The 17352-nt window shown below is 33.5% G+C and overlaps 2 protein-coding genes across 4 annotated transcripts; both read left to right on the forward strand.

The window, feature by feature from the left end:
* The first annotated feature begins 3270 nt into the window (after window positions 1-3270).
* Window positions 3271-6982, forward strand: LOC108983097 (pentatricopeptide repeat-containing protein At4g17616). 2 transcript variants are annotated; one of them, XM_018954634.2, is made up of 2 exons: window positions 3271-3840; window positions 3944-6982. In XM_018954634.2, exon 2 carries the CDS (start codon window positions 4176-4178, stop codon window positions 6288-6290), a length of 2115 nt encoding a protein of 704 aa, XP_018810179.1. In that variant the 5' UTR covers window positions 3271-3840; window positions 3944-4175; the 3' UTR covers window positions 6291-6982. The 2 variants fall into 2 exon arrangements, with proteins under 2 accessions (XP_018810179.1, XP_018810178.1); XM_018954633.2 differs by having other exon boundaries at window positions 3271-3582.
* A 1637-nt stretch (window positions 6983-8619) lies between these two features.
* LOC108983091 (decapping nuclease DXO homolog, chloroplastic) lies at window positions 8620-14921 on the forward strand. 2 transcript variants are annotated; one of them, XM_018954625.2, is made up of 14 exons: window positions 8620-9103; window positions 10218-10456; window positions 11098-11163; window positions 11273-11351; window positions 11500-11579; window positions 11687-11710; window positions 11881-12005; window positions 12286-12502; window positions 12622-12675; window positions 13226-13272; window positions 13595-13679; window positions 13967-14030; window positions 14352-14493; window positions 14664-14921. In XM_018954625.2, the coding sequence occupies exons 1-13, from the start codon at window positions 8731-8733 to the stop codon at window positions 14453-14455; spliced, it is 1557 nt and encodes a 518-aa protein (XP_018810170.1). In that variant the 5' UTR covers window positions 8620-8730; the 3' UTR covers window positions 14456-14493; window positions 14664-14921. The 2 variants fall into 2 exon arrangements, with proteins under 2 accessions (XP_018810170.1, XP_018810169.1); XM_018954624.2 differs by having other exon boundaries at window positions 14352-14921.
* Window positions 14922-17352: the final 2431 nt, after the last annotated feature.

Raw genomic sequence — 17352 nt, forward strand, 5'->3', positions numbered from 1 at the left:
TCGTTTATTTTTATAGATCAGATAAAATAAGATTAAAATTAAAAATTAAATAAAATATTATTAAAATATATTTTTTAATAATATTTTTATTTTAAAATGTTAAAAAATTAAATTTTTTATTTTATTTTATATAAAATTTAAAAAATATAATAATTAAATAAAATAAATTGAGAGAAGTTACGATTAGGAATACTGACGTTGCATCTGGATGCCGGGAGGGTAGATACGCTTCTTGATCCATTGGGCCCCGTGGCCGTAATGGATCTATTGGTCTACTAGATTCTGAACATGTTTACGAGGTATTTTTTTTAGCCCAAAATTCATATTTGAGCCAATTTTGACCCAAAATTTGTTTTTAACTTCTCGCTTCAGTTAAATTAAATGCATAAAACATAATAAAGTTGCTAAGTTCTATCTAACAATTCTAATTTATTACAAATAGTATAAAACATTAAACATTAATCTAAAATTATTAAAAATTAATTTAAAAATATTACAAATTGTCTAACAACTTGAATGAATTACAATGTTACAAGAATTGATATACATTAAAAAAAAAAAGTAAATATAAACATGTAGTACGCATTTGCCAATTCCAATAGGCATCATAAAACTTGAAGAAAAAAAAAAGAGAATATGAATTGATAACATTATTAACATGTGTAAAAATTATAAAGTGAAATTTCATGCCTGGATTTCAAAATTAAAACCCCAAAACAAATTAGGTTAGAGATTTCATAACGAGGTCCTAATCTAATTTAGGATTTCAACTCAAAACCTCAACATATATTAGGGTTTAAGATTAAAATCCTAAACTAATTTAAGATTTCGGATTGAAATTCTAAATATTTTTCAAAATCATATGTTCAAAGCAATAAGCATCGAACTTCAAACATAAGCACCAATCAAATTTCATAGCATCCAAAACACAACTCCTTCCACCATTAAACAATCTCATCCTCCATTAAAAAAAATAAAAGAAATGGATTTTGATTTTGAGATACTTATAACTACATGATGAGATGGAGAGCAAAAAGGGTTTTGGCGAGTAGGAGCGAGAAAGAGTTGAGAGAGAGGCTGAGAGTATGCAGGGGGCCCACTAGGCCTAAATGCATCATTGATAGGAGATGTATTTACAGCATTCTCATTGAATTATACATAGCAATGCTAGGTACAGTTCCTACTTGGGGACTGCATGTGTAGGCCTAGTCTATTTTAACTTTAAAATTTTATAAAATTATAAAATTATCTCTCCTAAAATAATATTTTCTCTCATTTAAGCATGTGCATGCACATACAGTCCCCACTTCAGGACTGTAAATAGAATTTCTTATTATGTAAATGTAAATTCAATGAGAAGTTTGGCTAATAGACCCTCTCCCTCTCCCGAATGCATTGTTGGCCATTGACCTTTTTTTTCCTTTTTTTTTTTTTTTGTTTGCTGAGTTCAATCTTTCAAATTTAAGATTTTTTTTTTTTGGTGGGGGGGATTTGAGCTTTGTTTTAATATTCCCAGTGTTGTGATTTGAGCTGGAGACAGAAAATTTTATGCATTCAATGAAAGAAAGAGATTGGAAAATTTCATTTTGTAGACAGTTAATTGGTCATTTTCTATGTTTTTTCTAATCTATGTTCATAAATAATTGTTTTATTCTTTTTGCTTTATGAAAAAATTTTCATTTTTGCTGCTTGTGATTTTCAATGGTGGTTTTTTTTTAGATAAAAACGTAATAGATAGATGTGTTTTTAATGGTGTTATATTAAATATTTAGAATGTATTTATTACACTCCATAAATATTGCTATGCACTTGTATTGATGTATTTCTATATAGCTTTTAATTTAGAAAAAAAAAATAATAGAAAAAAATTGAAAAAAAATCATGCCATATTATCCAAATTTTACATTTACATTTGATAATCTAATGCTAATGCTCTTAATTATAACAATTAAACCATAATCTCCGAATTCCGAATATATATACCATATGGGTGTTTCATGGTACATGTACATTATTTATTAACAAATAAAAATAAAGATTTTTATTATAAGATGAATGTTACTAGTTATAAAAAATATATCAGAGTCGGTCTACTTACAGTCCTCATTTGGAGACATTTCACGTAAGCCTAGACTTTTTTTTCTTTAAAATTTATTTGAATTACAATAATGCCACTGATGTATAAAAAGCAAATTTTTTCTCTGAAAACGACTGAAGAATTTCCCTCCACCGTCTCTTCAATTCTTATCCGACAGAGTGCTAGTGGTCAAGTCCTCCACCACCGTCGGCCTCTTCCAGTTGTCATCCAGTTGTCATCAATCCCAAATATCAACATATAAGCCAACAGATATACCGTGTAAATCAAATAATTCTTCAAGAAATAGAAAAAATACAAGTAACCGAGTACGATCTGATAAATCAATTTCAAATAGAGAGAGAGATCTAGGAAGGGGCCGACGTCGAGCTAAGGAAGGGGACCGCGACACAGGGCAGGCTCAATCCGTTTCGGAACCTAAGCTAAAATTTTGAGTGAGACTTTTTTTTAAAGATAAAATTAAATAAATTTATTTTTATTTTTATATTATATTTTTATTTAAAAATAATTTCTATCATTTTATAAAATAAAATTATTGATTAAGATTTTATACCACATTTTCAATTAATAACTGACTTAATCTTTATTAAGAAATTTTTTATTTAGAAATTTTTTTATCAAATCTAGTTTTACAACACTTTAGACTAAACACAATTATGAATGCTGAAAAATTAAAATTTGTTATTTATAATTTTCACATTAATTATATATTAAACTAATAATGAAAAAAAAAAGTGTATTCTTAGAAAAAGAATAAGAAAATAATTATTATATGTGATACTTTAAAAATTAATGATAATATAATATCTATTTGATTTTGTTTATATTCTCATTCTTAATTAAAACATTTTATTGAATATATATACTTTTTAAAATTTATACTTTATATATATATTTTTTGAAAAATGATACTTACAGTTGTGAGTGTATAAATATTATACAGTCATTTTAAAAAAAATATATATAAAATTTATATGAAAAATAATTAATTTTTTAATAATAAATTTTATTATTTTTTAAAACGATTATACTATATTTATATATTTTATAACTGTATATAAAATTATTTATATTTTTTAAGAGGCCTTTTTTCATTAGGCCTTGGCAATTGCCTATTTGGCCTGATGGAAGAGCCGGCCGTGCCGCGACTTCAAGCTGAGGTAGGGGACGATCGTCCAGAGTTGACAAAGGGCTCAGATGGATCTCGGACTGGGGAGTCCGTCAAAACGATACATTTTTTTGCTTAATGAAACACATCGTTTCATCACATAAGGCGTGCGCGTGTAGTACCCAAATGGGACTGCAAACATAATTTCTCAATATATTATTTCCTGTCGCTTAGATCTGAACGGACCATTTTGTAGGTTTTAACCTAAAAATCATATTTTCTTCCTTGCCTACTCGCTCTCTCATCTCGACAGATAATCCGCCCAGCCAAGCTCCAAGTCCCCAGTAGCTGCTGCACAGACTCAAGGACAGACCAACAGGTACGCACTCGTTTAATTTGCTGGCTTTGGTTTGGATTGGTGGCACTTTGGGGACTGAGATTCCTAAGATTGAAGTTCGGTTTGATCATTTGGGTGGGTGGGGGGCCCGATAATTTTTTTTCGTTCCACGTTGGGAGCCGAACGCATCCTACTCTTCTCAATGTTACCACGCCCGACTCCCGACGCCGGCTCCGGCCGAGCAGAACGGACCCGGAGTTTGCTTTAACTTGGAGCCCGAGTCGGAGCCCAGCAGTTTATGTAACTTGTTTTAATTTCAGTTTTAGCTAACTGAAACACTTGTTTTAACTTGTTTGTATTAGCAAAATGTTATGTGTCTCATTCACTCATTTTCTTTGAACAGACAGCGATTGGTTGAAAATTATGGTACCTTCTACGAGATGGTCTTGGATGATTGAGTTCCCTTACTTGTGTTAAAGAATCAAATGTTTCAGTTTTGGTTCTGGATTTTCACTTGGCCAAGGGCAGCGTTTGTCCAACATGACATGTATACATTGAGGTGATGATTTACATGCATTGAGGTACTTTATAGGTGTCGTTGTTATGATGATATATATGACATTGACTAGAGAATTATGATGCATCCCCGCTTCATCAAGCTCTATACATTGGGGTTCCGAGAAGCTGCAGCTATTCATAGGACTGCCACTATATCATATTTTGATGCGGTATTTATTGCTGGAAAAAATATTGACAGTAACTATAACTGGCGTCGGAACATGTTCCTTTTAAGTTTTTCTACAGGTACTTCCTCTGAAAGGATATGTTGGGAAGGTTCCTCTCATTCAATTCTGTCGAGAAAGCTTGAAACTGCATTGAAGGATCACCAAATGGTTGAAGCGTGGGAATCTTTTAACGATTTTAAAAGCTTGTACGGCTTTCCTAGCGATAACCTTCTGGCTAGGTTGATCACTGACCTTACTTATTCGTCTGACCCCCATTGGCTACATAAAGCATATGATTTGGTCTTGCTAGTTTTGAAAGAGAAAACAGGTGTACTTCACTCTGACGTGCTAACAAAGCTGTCTCTCTCCTTAGCAAGATCTCAAATGCCTATGCCTGCCATAGTAATTCTAAGATTGATGCTGGAGAGAGGGAGTTCGCCTCCCATGAACATATTATGGTTGGTTTTTCTGCATATGGTGAAGACAGATATTGGGACATGCCTGGCCTCAAATTTCTTGGTTCAAATTTGTGATTTTTTCCAAAGTGCGAAAAGAAGTGATGGTGCAAAGCTGATAAAACCGGATACAATGATCTTTAACCTGGTGCTTGATGCTTGTGCGAGGTTTAAATTATCTTTCAAAGGCCAACAGATCATTGAATTGATGACACAGACAGGCATTATAGCTGATGCTCACTCAATCGCTGTTATTGCAAGGATCCATGAAATGAACGGTCAGAGGGATGAGATGAAGAGATTGAAAGTGCACATCGATCAAGTTCTGTCTCCATTTATCCATCATTATCGGCAATTCTATGATAGTTTGTTGAGCTTGCATTTCAAATTTAACGACATAGATGCTGCTGCTGAGCTTGTGTTGGATATGTATAGATTCCCAGAGTCTTTTCCCATTCTAAAAGATATGAAGGAACTACAAAAGCCCTGCCTTGTTCCAATGGGATCTCAAAATCTCAAGACTGGGCTAAAGATACAGATTGTGCCTGACATGCTGCAGAAGGATTCTGTCCTCAAAGTGGAAGGTATACAAGAACTCATTATTTTTAGAAATGGGAAACTTGCCCCTAGTAACAGGGCCGTGGCTAAGCTCATCATTGGATACAGGAGAGTTGGGAGGATTAGTGACCTGTCAAAACTTTTACACATCATTCCGAAGGAGATCCATTCATTGGGAGGATCCAGTTTGTGTTCTGATGTTATTGATGCTTGCATTAATTTGGGTTGGGTTGAAACTGCTCATGACATTTTAGATGACATGGAAGCGGCTGGATCTCCCATGGGCTTTACTACTTATTCATCACTCTATGCAGCCTACTACAGGGCAGAGATGTTTAGGGAAGCAGAAGCATTGCTAAAGCAAATGAAAAAAGCTGGTTTGGTCTTAAATTTGTCTGATGAGATGGTTATCACCACCTGTCTATCAGAAGCAGTAGATAAAGATGCCATGTATGGAAATGCATCGAGTGCGATCAGTAAATCCAATCTGGCAAATTTTTTGGTTCGAGAAATGGGAGAGGAGGATAAAACAGTTCCTCCTATAGTTTATCAGTTCAATTCTTCTATTTACTTTTTCTGCAAGGCCAAAATGGTAGCGGATTCTTTGAAGACATACAGAAGAATGCAAGAGATGAAAGTCCAACCTACTGAGCAAACATTTTCTATTCTGGTTCATGGATATTCTTCACTAGGGATGTATCGTGATATGACATTTATATGGGGAGACATTAAGAGAAATATGCAGAGTGGAAATTTGGTGTTAAGCAGAGATTTGTGTGAGTTTTTGCTACTGAGCTTTCTTCAAGGTGGTTACTTTGAGAGAGTGATGGAGGTTGTTGATTACATGAAAGAGCATAAAATGTTCACTGACAAGTGGATGTACAAAAGTGAGTTTGTAAAGCTCCATAAGAATCTTTATAGGAGGTTAAAAGCATCAGAAGCTAAAACTGAGGCTCAAAAGAAAAGGCTAGAGTATGTCCTGGCATTTAGAAAATGGGTTGGCAAAGATTGAAGTTCGAAGAGTAGTCTTCAGAATATAACAAAATTTGCTGCAAACGTAGGCTGCATGTGCTGCTTCATGGATTTGGGATATGTTGTGCCACCACTCATAAATCACACACTACATCGTGGTCTTGATATCCAAGCACAAGTACACTTGGGCCCAAGATGGTAAGTTGGAATTTGAACAAGCCTCTATGCGTGCGGGAGGTTTCTTGGGTCCCTTGACAGTTCCCTTGACAATTTGAACTCTTTCGGCTCGTCCTTCCCATCCTCATTATCGCCTCTCCATTGTCTCGAATGCTTTTTGATGTGTTCAAGCGCTTTATCTATTGGTTTTGCAACACTCTCCAAGCAATTCATACTGTGGTTATCATCAAGTTGGACTCGAAATATTGGTTGAGATTGAAGCGTCTAATACATGGGGAGCGAAAGAAACAAACTTGTTAGCCCTTTCAATACTGAGAGAGAATAAAACGAGGGCCGCTCGACTTGCATTTATTTAGAAGCCTTCTTTTTTATACACCCATCACACCGTTGATGTAGAGGATTTCCCGCATCAATTATGCTAAAAGATGATTAGTATTTTGGTTTTTTATAGTTATAATGGGTTTCACTATAAGTAATATGTGGTGTGCTAATACACCGGTTTATGTGTAGCAAAACTCATAATACATACAATATTTTTTTGACAGCTTTGAGTCATTCATTGGACATTTTATTTATTTTTCTTCACAACCAACTCAGTTTTGTGCAGTGCAGCAAGACCCTTTTTTCATTAGATTTCGTTTGTTTTCGCAAATGATATAAGATGAGTTGAGATAAAAATTAAAAATAAAATAAAATATTGTTAGAATATTTTTTTTAATGCTATTTTTGTTTTGGATTTTGAAAAAGTTGAATTATTTATTTTATTTTGTATAGGAATTTAAAAAAAATTATAATGATTAGATGAGATGAAATAAAAAATTTTGTGAAAGTAAACAAGACGTTAACGATACAAGGGCTTTAAGTATAACCTTTTATATTATATTAATGATCAAAATTTTTGCTGGTTCAAAACTTCATGATCATCATTTCTATTATTCAAGAACTCAAGTAAAGCTTCTACCATAAGGGTTATGACTTTTTTTGGAAGCAAAAACAACATCACTGTCATTGATAATGAAACGAAACTAACGACACAATTTTTATTTTTTTAAAATCTTTTATACAATGTTTTAAATTAAGTGCACAAATGATCCTACTCAAATCCTCTTCTGAACAACTGACTGCATTAACTATCTGTAAAGCATCCATCCCCTTCGAATTTGATGATTGATTATCCCAAAACCCAAGTTACTACAAAGCATTAGAGCATTGAGCAGTGCTTGAGCTTCAGCTGCTTTCTGGTCGACCCAGAACATTAATAATATCTACAACTTCTCTTTTAACTTTACTCTTTTAACAATTGCTCAGCTTGATTGACTAATAAATACATCTTGGGTCCATGAAATGGCATTAAAAAATCACTATATTTCTTCTTGGCCTTATTTTTCTTCATCACCACAACCATCTGTTCAAAATCATTATGAACTAAAATTCCATTCAATGTCTCCATCAGCACCAAGAAGTCATTTACATCATTTGCTCCTTTTGGCATCCTACACTCCACACGTCTCTTGCAGTTACACAATTTATTCGTGAATAATGATATATACACAACACATTTAATAATATATTTCAAAATACATGTTTTAAAATGAGGATATTCTTATAAAATATTGTTACTTTTATAAGATAATTTACAAAACTACCCTCACTTCAAAACATAATTGTGTAAAGTGTTGTGAAAAGTGACATGTATTTATTATTATTTTTTTGTAAATAGGACATTTGTTAATTCCACTTTTGAACACATTTTCCTTATTAGGTAAGCTAATATTGCAAGTTTTTTTGTATTTTGTTCGAACGATATCATTCTGTATCTTGAGTTATCAATTAGAATTAAATCAACTGATAAAATATATTTTAAAATATTTTTATTTAAATATTTTTACACCACATATAATTTATGTGATATAATTTAATTTTTAATTATGTAAATTTGCATAATTGATAACGATGCATTCAAGATAAAAAATAATGTTAGACATTTGTCAATAATAAAGGCGTGCGATAATTATTATTTTCTCTCACCAATTATTTTACTATTTTATTTTTTTATTTTTTTTCTATTACCCAATAAAACCCCAATTTTATTTTCTTCCTTTTTCCTTGCTGGGCCAAAAACCCTAGTTATCAAATTACTGAGCCCAATTTCACCACTCAGTGCGTCAACTCGCGTAAAACCACTGACTCGGCGAATCAGACTGAGCATATCGCGAGTCATATCCGACCAACTCAGCTTCCAATACCAATTTTAAGAGCTGAAACAGACCCATCGTCCAAACAAAGGTCCCAGAGAACATCCGATGGATTTCCCAGAACAAGACGTAGATGTCTTCGGAGATGACCGCGAAGACGACGATCAAAACCGCCACGTCCGACCAGATGGGGCGTATTCTTCGTCGCCATCGTCATCTTCGTCCTCCGCCGCCTCTTCACCATCGTCGTCTTCATCATCCGCATCTTCATCCAACGGCGGAGATTCCAGTAGCGCCAGTGGGAGCGCGAGCAGTGGAGGTGGAGGAGGAGGAGAAGAAGAAGACGAAGCGGAAGAGAATGGTGAAGAGGTGGAGAATAACAACGGAGGGTATCATGGGTACGAAGACGAAAGGGATCTCTTTGGGTCTGATAACGAGGATTACTGTAAAACCCTTGCTACTAGTCCCTACCAGATTCCAGGTAACCTTTTTTTGATTGTTTCTCTTTGATGGGTCTTTTGTATATTGGGCTTTTTTGGTTGTTTGGGTAGGTTTTGAAGCCTCCCGATTTTTTTCTTCTTTTTTTTTTTTCGGGGGGAGGTTGGTTAGTTATGTGATTTTCTATGGTTTTTTGGTTGTATATCAGCAGTAATAGTTGTTTACGAATTGAGTCGAGTAGCTTGTGGAGCGTGTTGATCTGATTTCAGTGCTTCTATTCTCCCTAGATAATATATTAATCGAAAGAGATCCCTTCTTGTTAAATAGGTGTTAAACTCTTGTACATGTACCTGGGCTAAGCCTATTCTCATTAATGTAGTATAATCGTTTTTACCTATCAATATCGAAAGAGATGCCGGAATTTTGGTGCTACTAGTAGTAGCTTTTCTAGAGGTTTTGCTGCAAAATAGCAATGGGATATTATGTGAAGAACCCCCCTCTCCCATCAAAAAAGGGTAGTTAGTAAAGAGACTTGGTTAGATGTACCCGTTAGTTTTGAATAAAGTGGTCTGACTCATATATGTCAATGCAAATACTCGTATGTTAATATTGGTGTCTTACATCTATTACACGTTGAAGACCCTTGTGGTTATTGTTAAACTGATGTTATAAAGAAAATGGTGGTCCGATAGAAAAAATAAAATCCGGTTACAAATAAGTTTTGACGAGCAGTGGTTTTGGTTTATAGGTTTTGTGCAAAACACATGAAACTGTTAGAAAGCGGGAACAAGTGCTGTTCCTTCTTGAGCCTTGGAAATGATGAACGATTACGCGAAATAACAACACTGTATAATACTTCTGAAGAAATACGTGGTTCCTTGCATCTTCCTCTAACAATGTGATATGTAGCTTTTACTTATAAAAAAATGTGATATGTAGCTGCATATTGGCAATTTACACCATCTTACTGAAGGCATGTGGTATATGTAAATCTTGATTTCTTTTGACTAAATAATACTTTTTCGTCTGTTCTTTTATCTTCTTCAGCTTCATGCATCTGCGTTGCTAGGCCCTGTTGCTTCTTTTCCCCTCTCTTTCACCCTGTAAAGTTTTATGATTTTTTTCTCATGCAAATTCATCAAAATCCCTTGTGGCAGTATTGCCTACTATACGCAACACTAATAGCCAGAGTAGGGGAAGTTTCGGGCGTGGTCGTTGGCAGAATGATAGAGGTGGAGCAGGCCTCCTTCCCCGACCTGGACCTTATCCTCAGAGACAGAATTTTGGATTTGGTCCAAAGTTTCCGAATGGCCGTCATGATGAACGTTTTGTCTCTGAACTAAGGCTTTCAAAGAGTGAAGAAACATTATCAAGAAAATGCATCGCTTTTCAGGAGGTAAGAAAGCCTTCATTTTTCTATTCCTTTGTACTTTTTCTTTAGATTTTTATTTTAGCATTTTAAAGTTTGATTTATCAATGGTGTAAAGGGAGATCTCCACTCAGCAAGGATATTTCTTTCTCCTTTTTGAAAAGGTTTCTATGGCACCGCACCCAGATGTTTATTGATTGGCATATTCTGTTTTCTTTCTCTCGCATTCATTATGGCAGTTTGAAGGAAGGAACAAAAATAAGGAAATCTGAGGTGGTGAAAACAGTTTGTAATTGGACATTTGTCTTGTTTGATTTGGTTTATTGTTCTCTTAGTTTTTGTTGCTCAGAGTCCTTGATGGCATCTCCCCTCTCTCCACCCCACATTAGAAGTGGTGGGTAAGATCTTTTACTTATCAAAAAAAGGAGTGGTGGGTAAGATCATAGGTTTAATCCAGCATGGATGTTTAATTGATGTATTAGCCTATAAAAAAAAAGGAAAAAAAAGAGAGATCTTATTGATATGCTTAAGGAATGTAGCATCTCACCACTAATGGTATTTTTATGTAGGTTCACATGCTGCTAGAAAACCACTGTTGTAGGGAGGTTACCTTGTAATATCTGCTGATTCTTATCCCTTTTACTGAATTTTTTAATTTAATCCAATAGCCGTGCGAACTTGCTTGCTATAGTCGTGTAGAAGGTGGAGTGGTCTACTTTGATGACCGAAGCTTGGTAAGCTTTCTGTAGCTAGATCTAATTTGGTATTATTTCTTTTAGTTTGTCTATGTACAATCCATGGTTGTAGTTATCTCATTGACGTAACTGTTTTATTTGTTATTAGAGGCTTTTTAAGCGTCTTATTACTGAAGATGTTGGAGCTGATCTTAGTCAAGGTTTTGATACCTTTATTGAGAAAAAAGGTATGCTTGCATCTAAAAGATTGCAACTATGGATTAGCATAGTAAGATTAAAAAACAAATTCTTATATATATGCATCTGTTTTTGCGTTATATGAGGCTAACGTAAGCTGGCAACTCTTTTTTTTCCTTTTCCTTTTCTCTAAACCAGACTTGGGCTCTCAGGGCTTTGGTGATCTTCTTGCTTGCATAAGAGACAAAAACATTCCACTTCAAAACATGCATTTTGTGGTATGTATGTATTATAACTCCAGTGCTCAAAACCATGTTGTAGTTTTATTAAGGTTATCTACTAAACTTATTCCTTTTCCCCCTTTTTCTCTTGGGTGCTTTCGCAGACTTTCCGTAACAACCTTAATAAGGTAATTGCTAATCTATTTGAACAATGTCTCCAAGTGGTCTATGTTGATTGGGTTCCTTTGTGGCTGATTGTACTAGATACTCAAATGATGGTTATTAAATACACAATACTCACACACTGAGATATGGACATTTTCGATTGTTAATTTATGATGATATTGAACCCATGTAGATATTAGCTACTGCTTATATTCGGCATGAGCCTTGGGAAATGGGTGTGCACAAGAAGAAGGGGGTTGTCTATCTTGATGTGCATAAGCTTCCAGAAAGGCCACAAAGTGAATTGGATCGTCGAAGGTATGGGTTCATCTCTTCATACTTTGGAAACAAAACAGCTTCGAGGACTCTTAATTGGAAGTAAATGGAAGGGCACAAAGGCGCAACAATTTTGGCCTGACAATGATGTGATATGCCATTTTAATTTTTTTATAATAATTATCAAATACATTCTCATACCTGATCTAGTTGTTCCAAGTTCTCCAGACATGGTTAAGAGTGTTGTATCATAATTTCCTTACTGTTTCTATTCTTAATTTTAGGTGAACATGTTTTATTAACTTGTGTCATGTTGGTCTAGATGTTATTGGGGATATTGTTTTGAGAGCCTCGCCACTGAAGATCCAAGAAGAGCTGATGGGGAAGGGATACAGAATGTTGATGCCAATGCAGAATATTGTTCTGTGATTAAAACAAAATTAGGGGCTCATCGTATTTTGATGGGTGCTGAAATGGATTGCTGTGATTCAACTGATGAGGGAAGGAGGTTCTATGTAGAGCTAAAAACGAGCCGCGAGGTTGACATACCTGTTCATTTCTCTGATCTGTTATGCATCCTTTTCTTTTTAATATTTCAAAATCTTGACATTGTCTTGTTCTTCGATAACCAGTAAAATGCCTCTCTTTTTTTCTGCAGTTGGATTATCATACTGAGGAAAGATATGAAAGGGAAAAACTGCTGAAGTTCTGGGTACGTTTGCTAAGGATTGCCTTCATTCCCTGTAGAACTACATAAGCTTATGGCCATTGTTACATTGGATACATTATATCAACTCATGTAAAAGATAAAGCATGTCAATTTGAAATGTTAAAGATAAACTTATAAGGCAATCTGTGATGCTGTCACGGGGAAGAAGCTTAGTACTTGTCAAAAAATTTTTGATGACCTATGGAATTTGTAGAAGTTGAACTGTGTTAACCAAACAAAAAAAATATATAGAAGGAGAAATTCTTCCCTTGGTACTTTTTTGTTTATAACTTCTCAATGTGGGCGTGCCTATCATATTGATTTTTGTGACAGATTGAGATTTTACTGAAGCAATTACCATGACTCAAAACATTTCTGTTAGAGATAAGCTTCACCTCTGTTAGAATATTTTATTGATATTTTTTTTCGTTGCGTCTTTCTTATCAAAATAATCTTTACATCTTTCTCTGTAATTTGAAAAGTTTGTATTTCTATTGGATTTTCCCCTTTATTTAATGCTAATGAATTAATATGGCTGTTTTAACTGTTGCAGATTCAATCTTTCCTAGCAGGCGTTCCTTATATTGTTATTGGGTTTCGGTAATTTTCATCACTATGTCTAATCTTTTCTGCTATCTTATGGGTTCCCTTTGTTTTGTACTGGAAATCAAATCACATGAATGAGGGTATGATGGAATCAAAAATTTCAAATTTTGATGTAAGCTCAATAGTGGCTTTACTGTAAAACAAGCACCATCACAGCTTCTTTCATTTGGCAGTCTCTCTCCCCTCCTCCCCGCCCAACCCCTGGTTGGCCTACATACTATTTGCAATTCCATGCTCCTAGGTTTAGGATGGGGGTAATTTTCTGCTCTTTTCCCTTTTGAGTTCAGAGCTGTCAAGTATTTCGGCTTTAATGCAGGGATGATGCGGGTCGACTTGTTCGAACGGAGAGGCTAAGAACTAAAGACATAACCCAAAGAGTAAAAATGAAGAACTATTGGCAGGTAAATATTGTATACTGCAAAATTTATGTCAACCAACTTGTATTTTGCGTCATAATTACTAACTTGGATGAACATTATGTTTTTTTTCTTTTGGCTTTGAATTGTACTAAATTTTGTAGTTAAACTTTCACTCTAAATAATTTCACTCTAAATAAAGAGGATGTCAAATATGTGAACACGACAACTACTACGAGTGATGTTAGGATCAACTACTCATTACGTATCTTGTTGAACTAATGTTTGGTTCCCTTATCTTTCCTCCTGTTTTCAACAAAATCGTTTGGCAGGGGGGAGTCTGTCTGGCATTTGCTGACGAGGTGTTATGCTGGCTTTATGGAACAGTCAAAGAAAGTGAGTTTCAAATCCTTATTTCTGCGGTGGGTCTTGTATGCCATGACCCATTTGAATGCTGAGTCTATAGATATGAAAACAAGAAGAAAAATGCTGGAATTTAGCATACTTTTTCTACCACTCGGTTGTGAGATCCATAATTTTTTCCACAGCTCAATAGAACAGACAAGAATCTTCTTTCGTCTCTTCTTGCTTTGCCACCTTCCCTTTCCCCACTACCATGAGATTGAGGCCCAGTCCTAATTATATTTCCTCAACAATTAAATGGAAGAACATATCTAAGATTAATTAATGTTTGTTGTCTTGGTTTTCTGGCTTCAGATGAAGATTACATCTTGCAATTTGCACCGCCTTTCACCCGATTAGAGCTTCTGCAAGCCCAATCTTGCCCAGATGTAATTACGAACCATGCAGAGCAATTGTAAACAATTTGTATTACTACGCATACAGAGACAGAAAGGAGGTGCGGCTACTACTTCTTAACTTAAATTCATGCCAACAATCTTTTTTGCAATTTTGAGGAAGAACAATAGTAAAAAATGATCTGATTAGATTGCCTGCAAAGGTAACACCCCAAGTTATGGCAGTCCGAGCCCTTACCTTTCATAGTTCATATAAAATTGTACTTCACAGCTTCTCTTGGTGTTGGCAACTTATCTATGTGGGAAATATCGGCCGACTTTTCAAATGTTCTTCAGTTGCTATTCTTTTGTTGGAGGCCCCCTTGGGTGAAGCACAGCTGCAGTAGCATTTTCATGTACCTTGAAAAGTTTAGAATCTTGATACTTACAAATTGGGGTAGCTTATTGTGGGACCATGTCAATCATTAAAAAATTTCAAAAAACAGAGATGTTCTTTTACACTAATTGATGTAATAGGCTTCTACGTCAATGGTGTATTCGGTATAGTTCAAATACGCAGTAAGTATATACGAAATACACCTAACAACAATATACATTAGAAAGATATACAAATACATTATAAAATAGAATCACTTCAACTCATCCAAATTGCGTTCCTGGTTTATGGAGCACCTACCATTTCTTTCTCTTCAAAGGCACTACGTAATGTCATTTGGAGATGGAATTTTTTTTAAAAGATAAATTATATTTGCAGTTGTAAAGTGTGTAAACACATTTTTTTTTAGGTTAACCCTTTTCCGTTCGAATTTAAAAAAGTTGTAATAATGAATTGAGATGAGTTAAGATGCGTTGATGATCTAAACGAAACCTTAGTCCTCCATGGATAGCTTAACTTTCTCCAATTGAATATTAGTCCTTAAATACATATAAATTATAATGAGAAATGATATTTACAGTTATAAAGTGTGCAAATAGTGCTTATTCATTTTGAAAAAAGTGAGTAAATATGAGATTCATATGAAAATAAATTAATTTTTAATAGTAGATTTTACTATTTTTTTAAAAAAATGCACAGCATTTGCATAGTTCATAACTGTATTTAGCATTAGTCTCGAAGTCGCAGATTAGAAAGGTAAACCATGAGATGAGTTTCAAAATTAAAAGTATAGTTGATTTAGTTTCTCACTGGATCCCTAGCATTGCCCTTTCATAAATATATACCCAATACCTTTTTGAGAACACAGTACAAAATGAATGGTGCCCAAAGTTGTAATTGGGAAGAGCTTTATGGGCATCTTTTTATCAAAGAGTGAGAGATTTGGATTTAGAGATGAGTTGAGATAATTTATGAATAGTAAAATAAAAGTTGAATTATTTATTATATTTAGTGTGGAAATTTGGAAAAATTGTTTTAGGATTTGAAAAATTTGAATTGTTTATTATATTTTGTGTGAAAATTTGATAAAATTGTAATGATGAGATGAAATGAGTTGATGTGGGTTTCCTAATAATGATTTTTTTTGGGCTTCTTGAGGTTTGTTTATCCACATTAGAGTGTTAACGAGTCATTTCAAAATATGTATATTATACTTAATGGATCAATCCGAACGCGATTCGTTAAGAATTTCGTATCAAAATCTCAAACTCTAACATAACTCATTAAGATAACCGATTGACACGATATGACCTATTTTAATTTGTTACTCAATACGAAATAGATTGATACGATACGACACGATCTGACTTGTTTTAATCCGTTTGACCTGATTGATTTTATATAAATATTAAAATATAAATAATATCTATAAAAAAAAAAATTAAATACAAATTCAAAATTACAATACAAACAATAAAAATACTGACATTAAAATTTCAACAATACCAAATATGATAAACACACAATTACATAAATATGATAAAACACACATTATAATAATATTAAAATTACAATCTCAAATATGATAAACATATATTATAAAATATTAATATTATAATTTTAAATCTAAAGGTATAAATATAAATTTAATTTTCTTAATAAATCATAATAAATTAATTTATTAGTGACTCGTTAAATAATCATATCATAACATTTCAAGTCGTTTTTACCCGAATCTATTAAAACCAAACTCAAATTTATTTTTATCGCATCACGTTCGTTGCATTAAGTGATGGTGTCATATATTGCCCACCGTATTCCACGCATCAAATAAATGATTTCGCCCCATTTTTTTGTCAGATTCTATGACACAGTCCTTTAGAATACTAATGATGCGTTTGGAAAGAAAGAAAATTACCGACATTTTTTAAAAATAAAATAAAATAAACAGAGAATTAAACTAAGGAAAATTTGTCAGAATTTCTCTCAACGTGAAAATTAGACTATGGAATGAAAGTGTGGGGCATTCCCCTTCTACTGTGTCCACCAACCCAAATAGAAAAAAGAGTTGCTGAGAATCACGTGCAAAACTTTGTAAAAAGGTCTTCATTAGTCGGTTTTGGTGCTAAAAAGGGGCTGAAAATACGTGATATTTTTATATTTTATAATTGTAAATATTAATTCTTTTTTATTAATATAAAATAAATATAATCTATCACATTTATAAAAAATGCAACCAATTTATAAGTTTATTTTTAAAAGAGCAATATTGAATATAATCATAAGTGTGTAAATCTAACACATTCTCGAGTCTACTAAGAAAATGTTGATTTTTTTAATGTGGACCTCAGATTCTTCTTAGGTTTTTTAAATAAAGTATGCAAAATTTGCACAAATTGTATATAATATTATTATTTTTTTTTAAAAATAGATAATGCTAGATATAGTTTTGGAATGTATAATCTACCTTATCCATGAAGAGTAAACGAGACTTAAATTGTAAATATTATTTAAAAAAAAAAAATTAATTATTTAATTTAAATTAATATTTTTTTCTTACTATTATTTGCACAACAAAAATCCG

This window comes from Juglans regia, chromosome 9 (assembly GCF_001411555.2).
Source record: "Juglans regia cultivar Chandler chromosome 9, Walnut 2.0, whole genome shotgun sequence".
Lineage (NCBI taxonomy): Eukaryota > Viridiplantae > Streptophyta > Magnoliopsida > Fagales > Juglandaceae > Juglans > Juglans regia.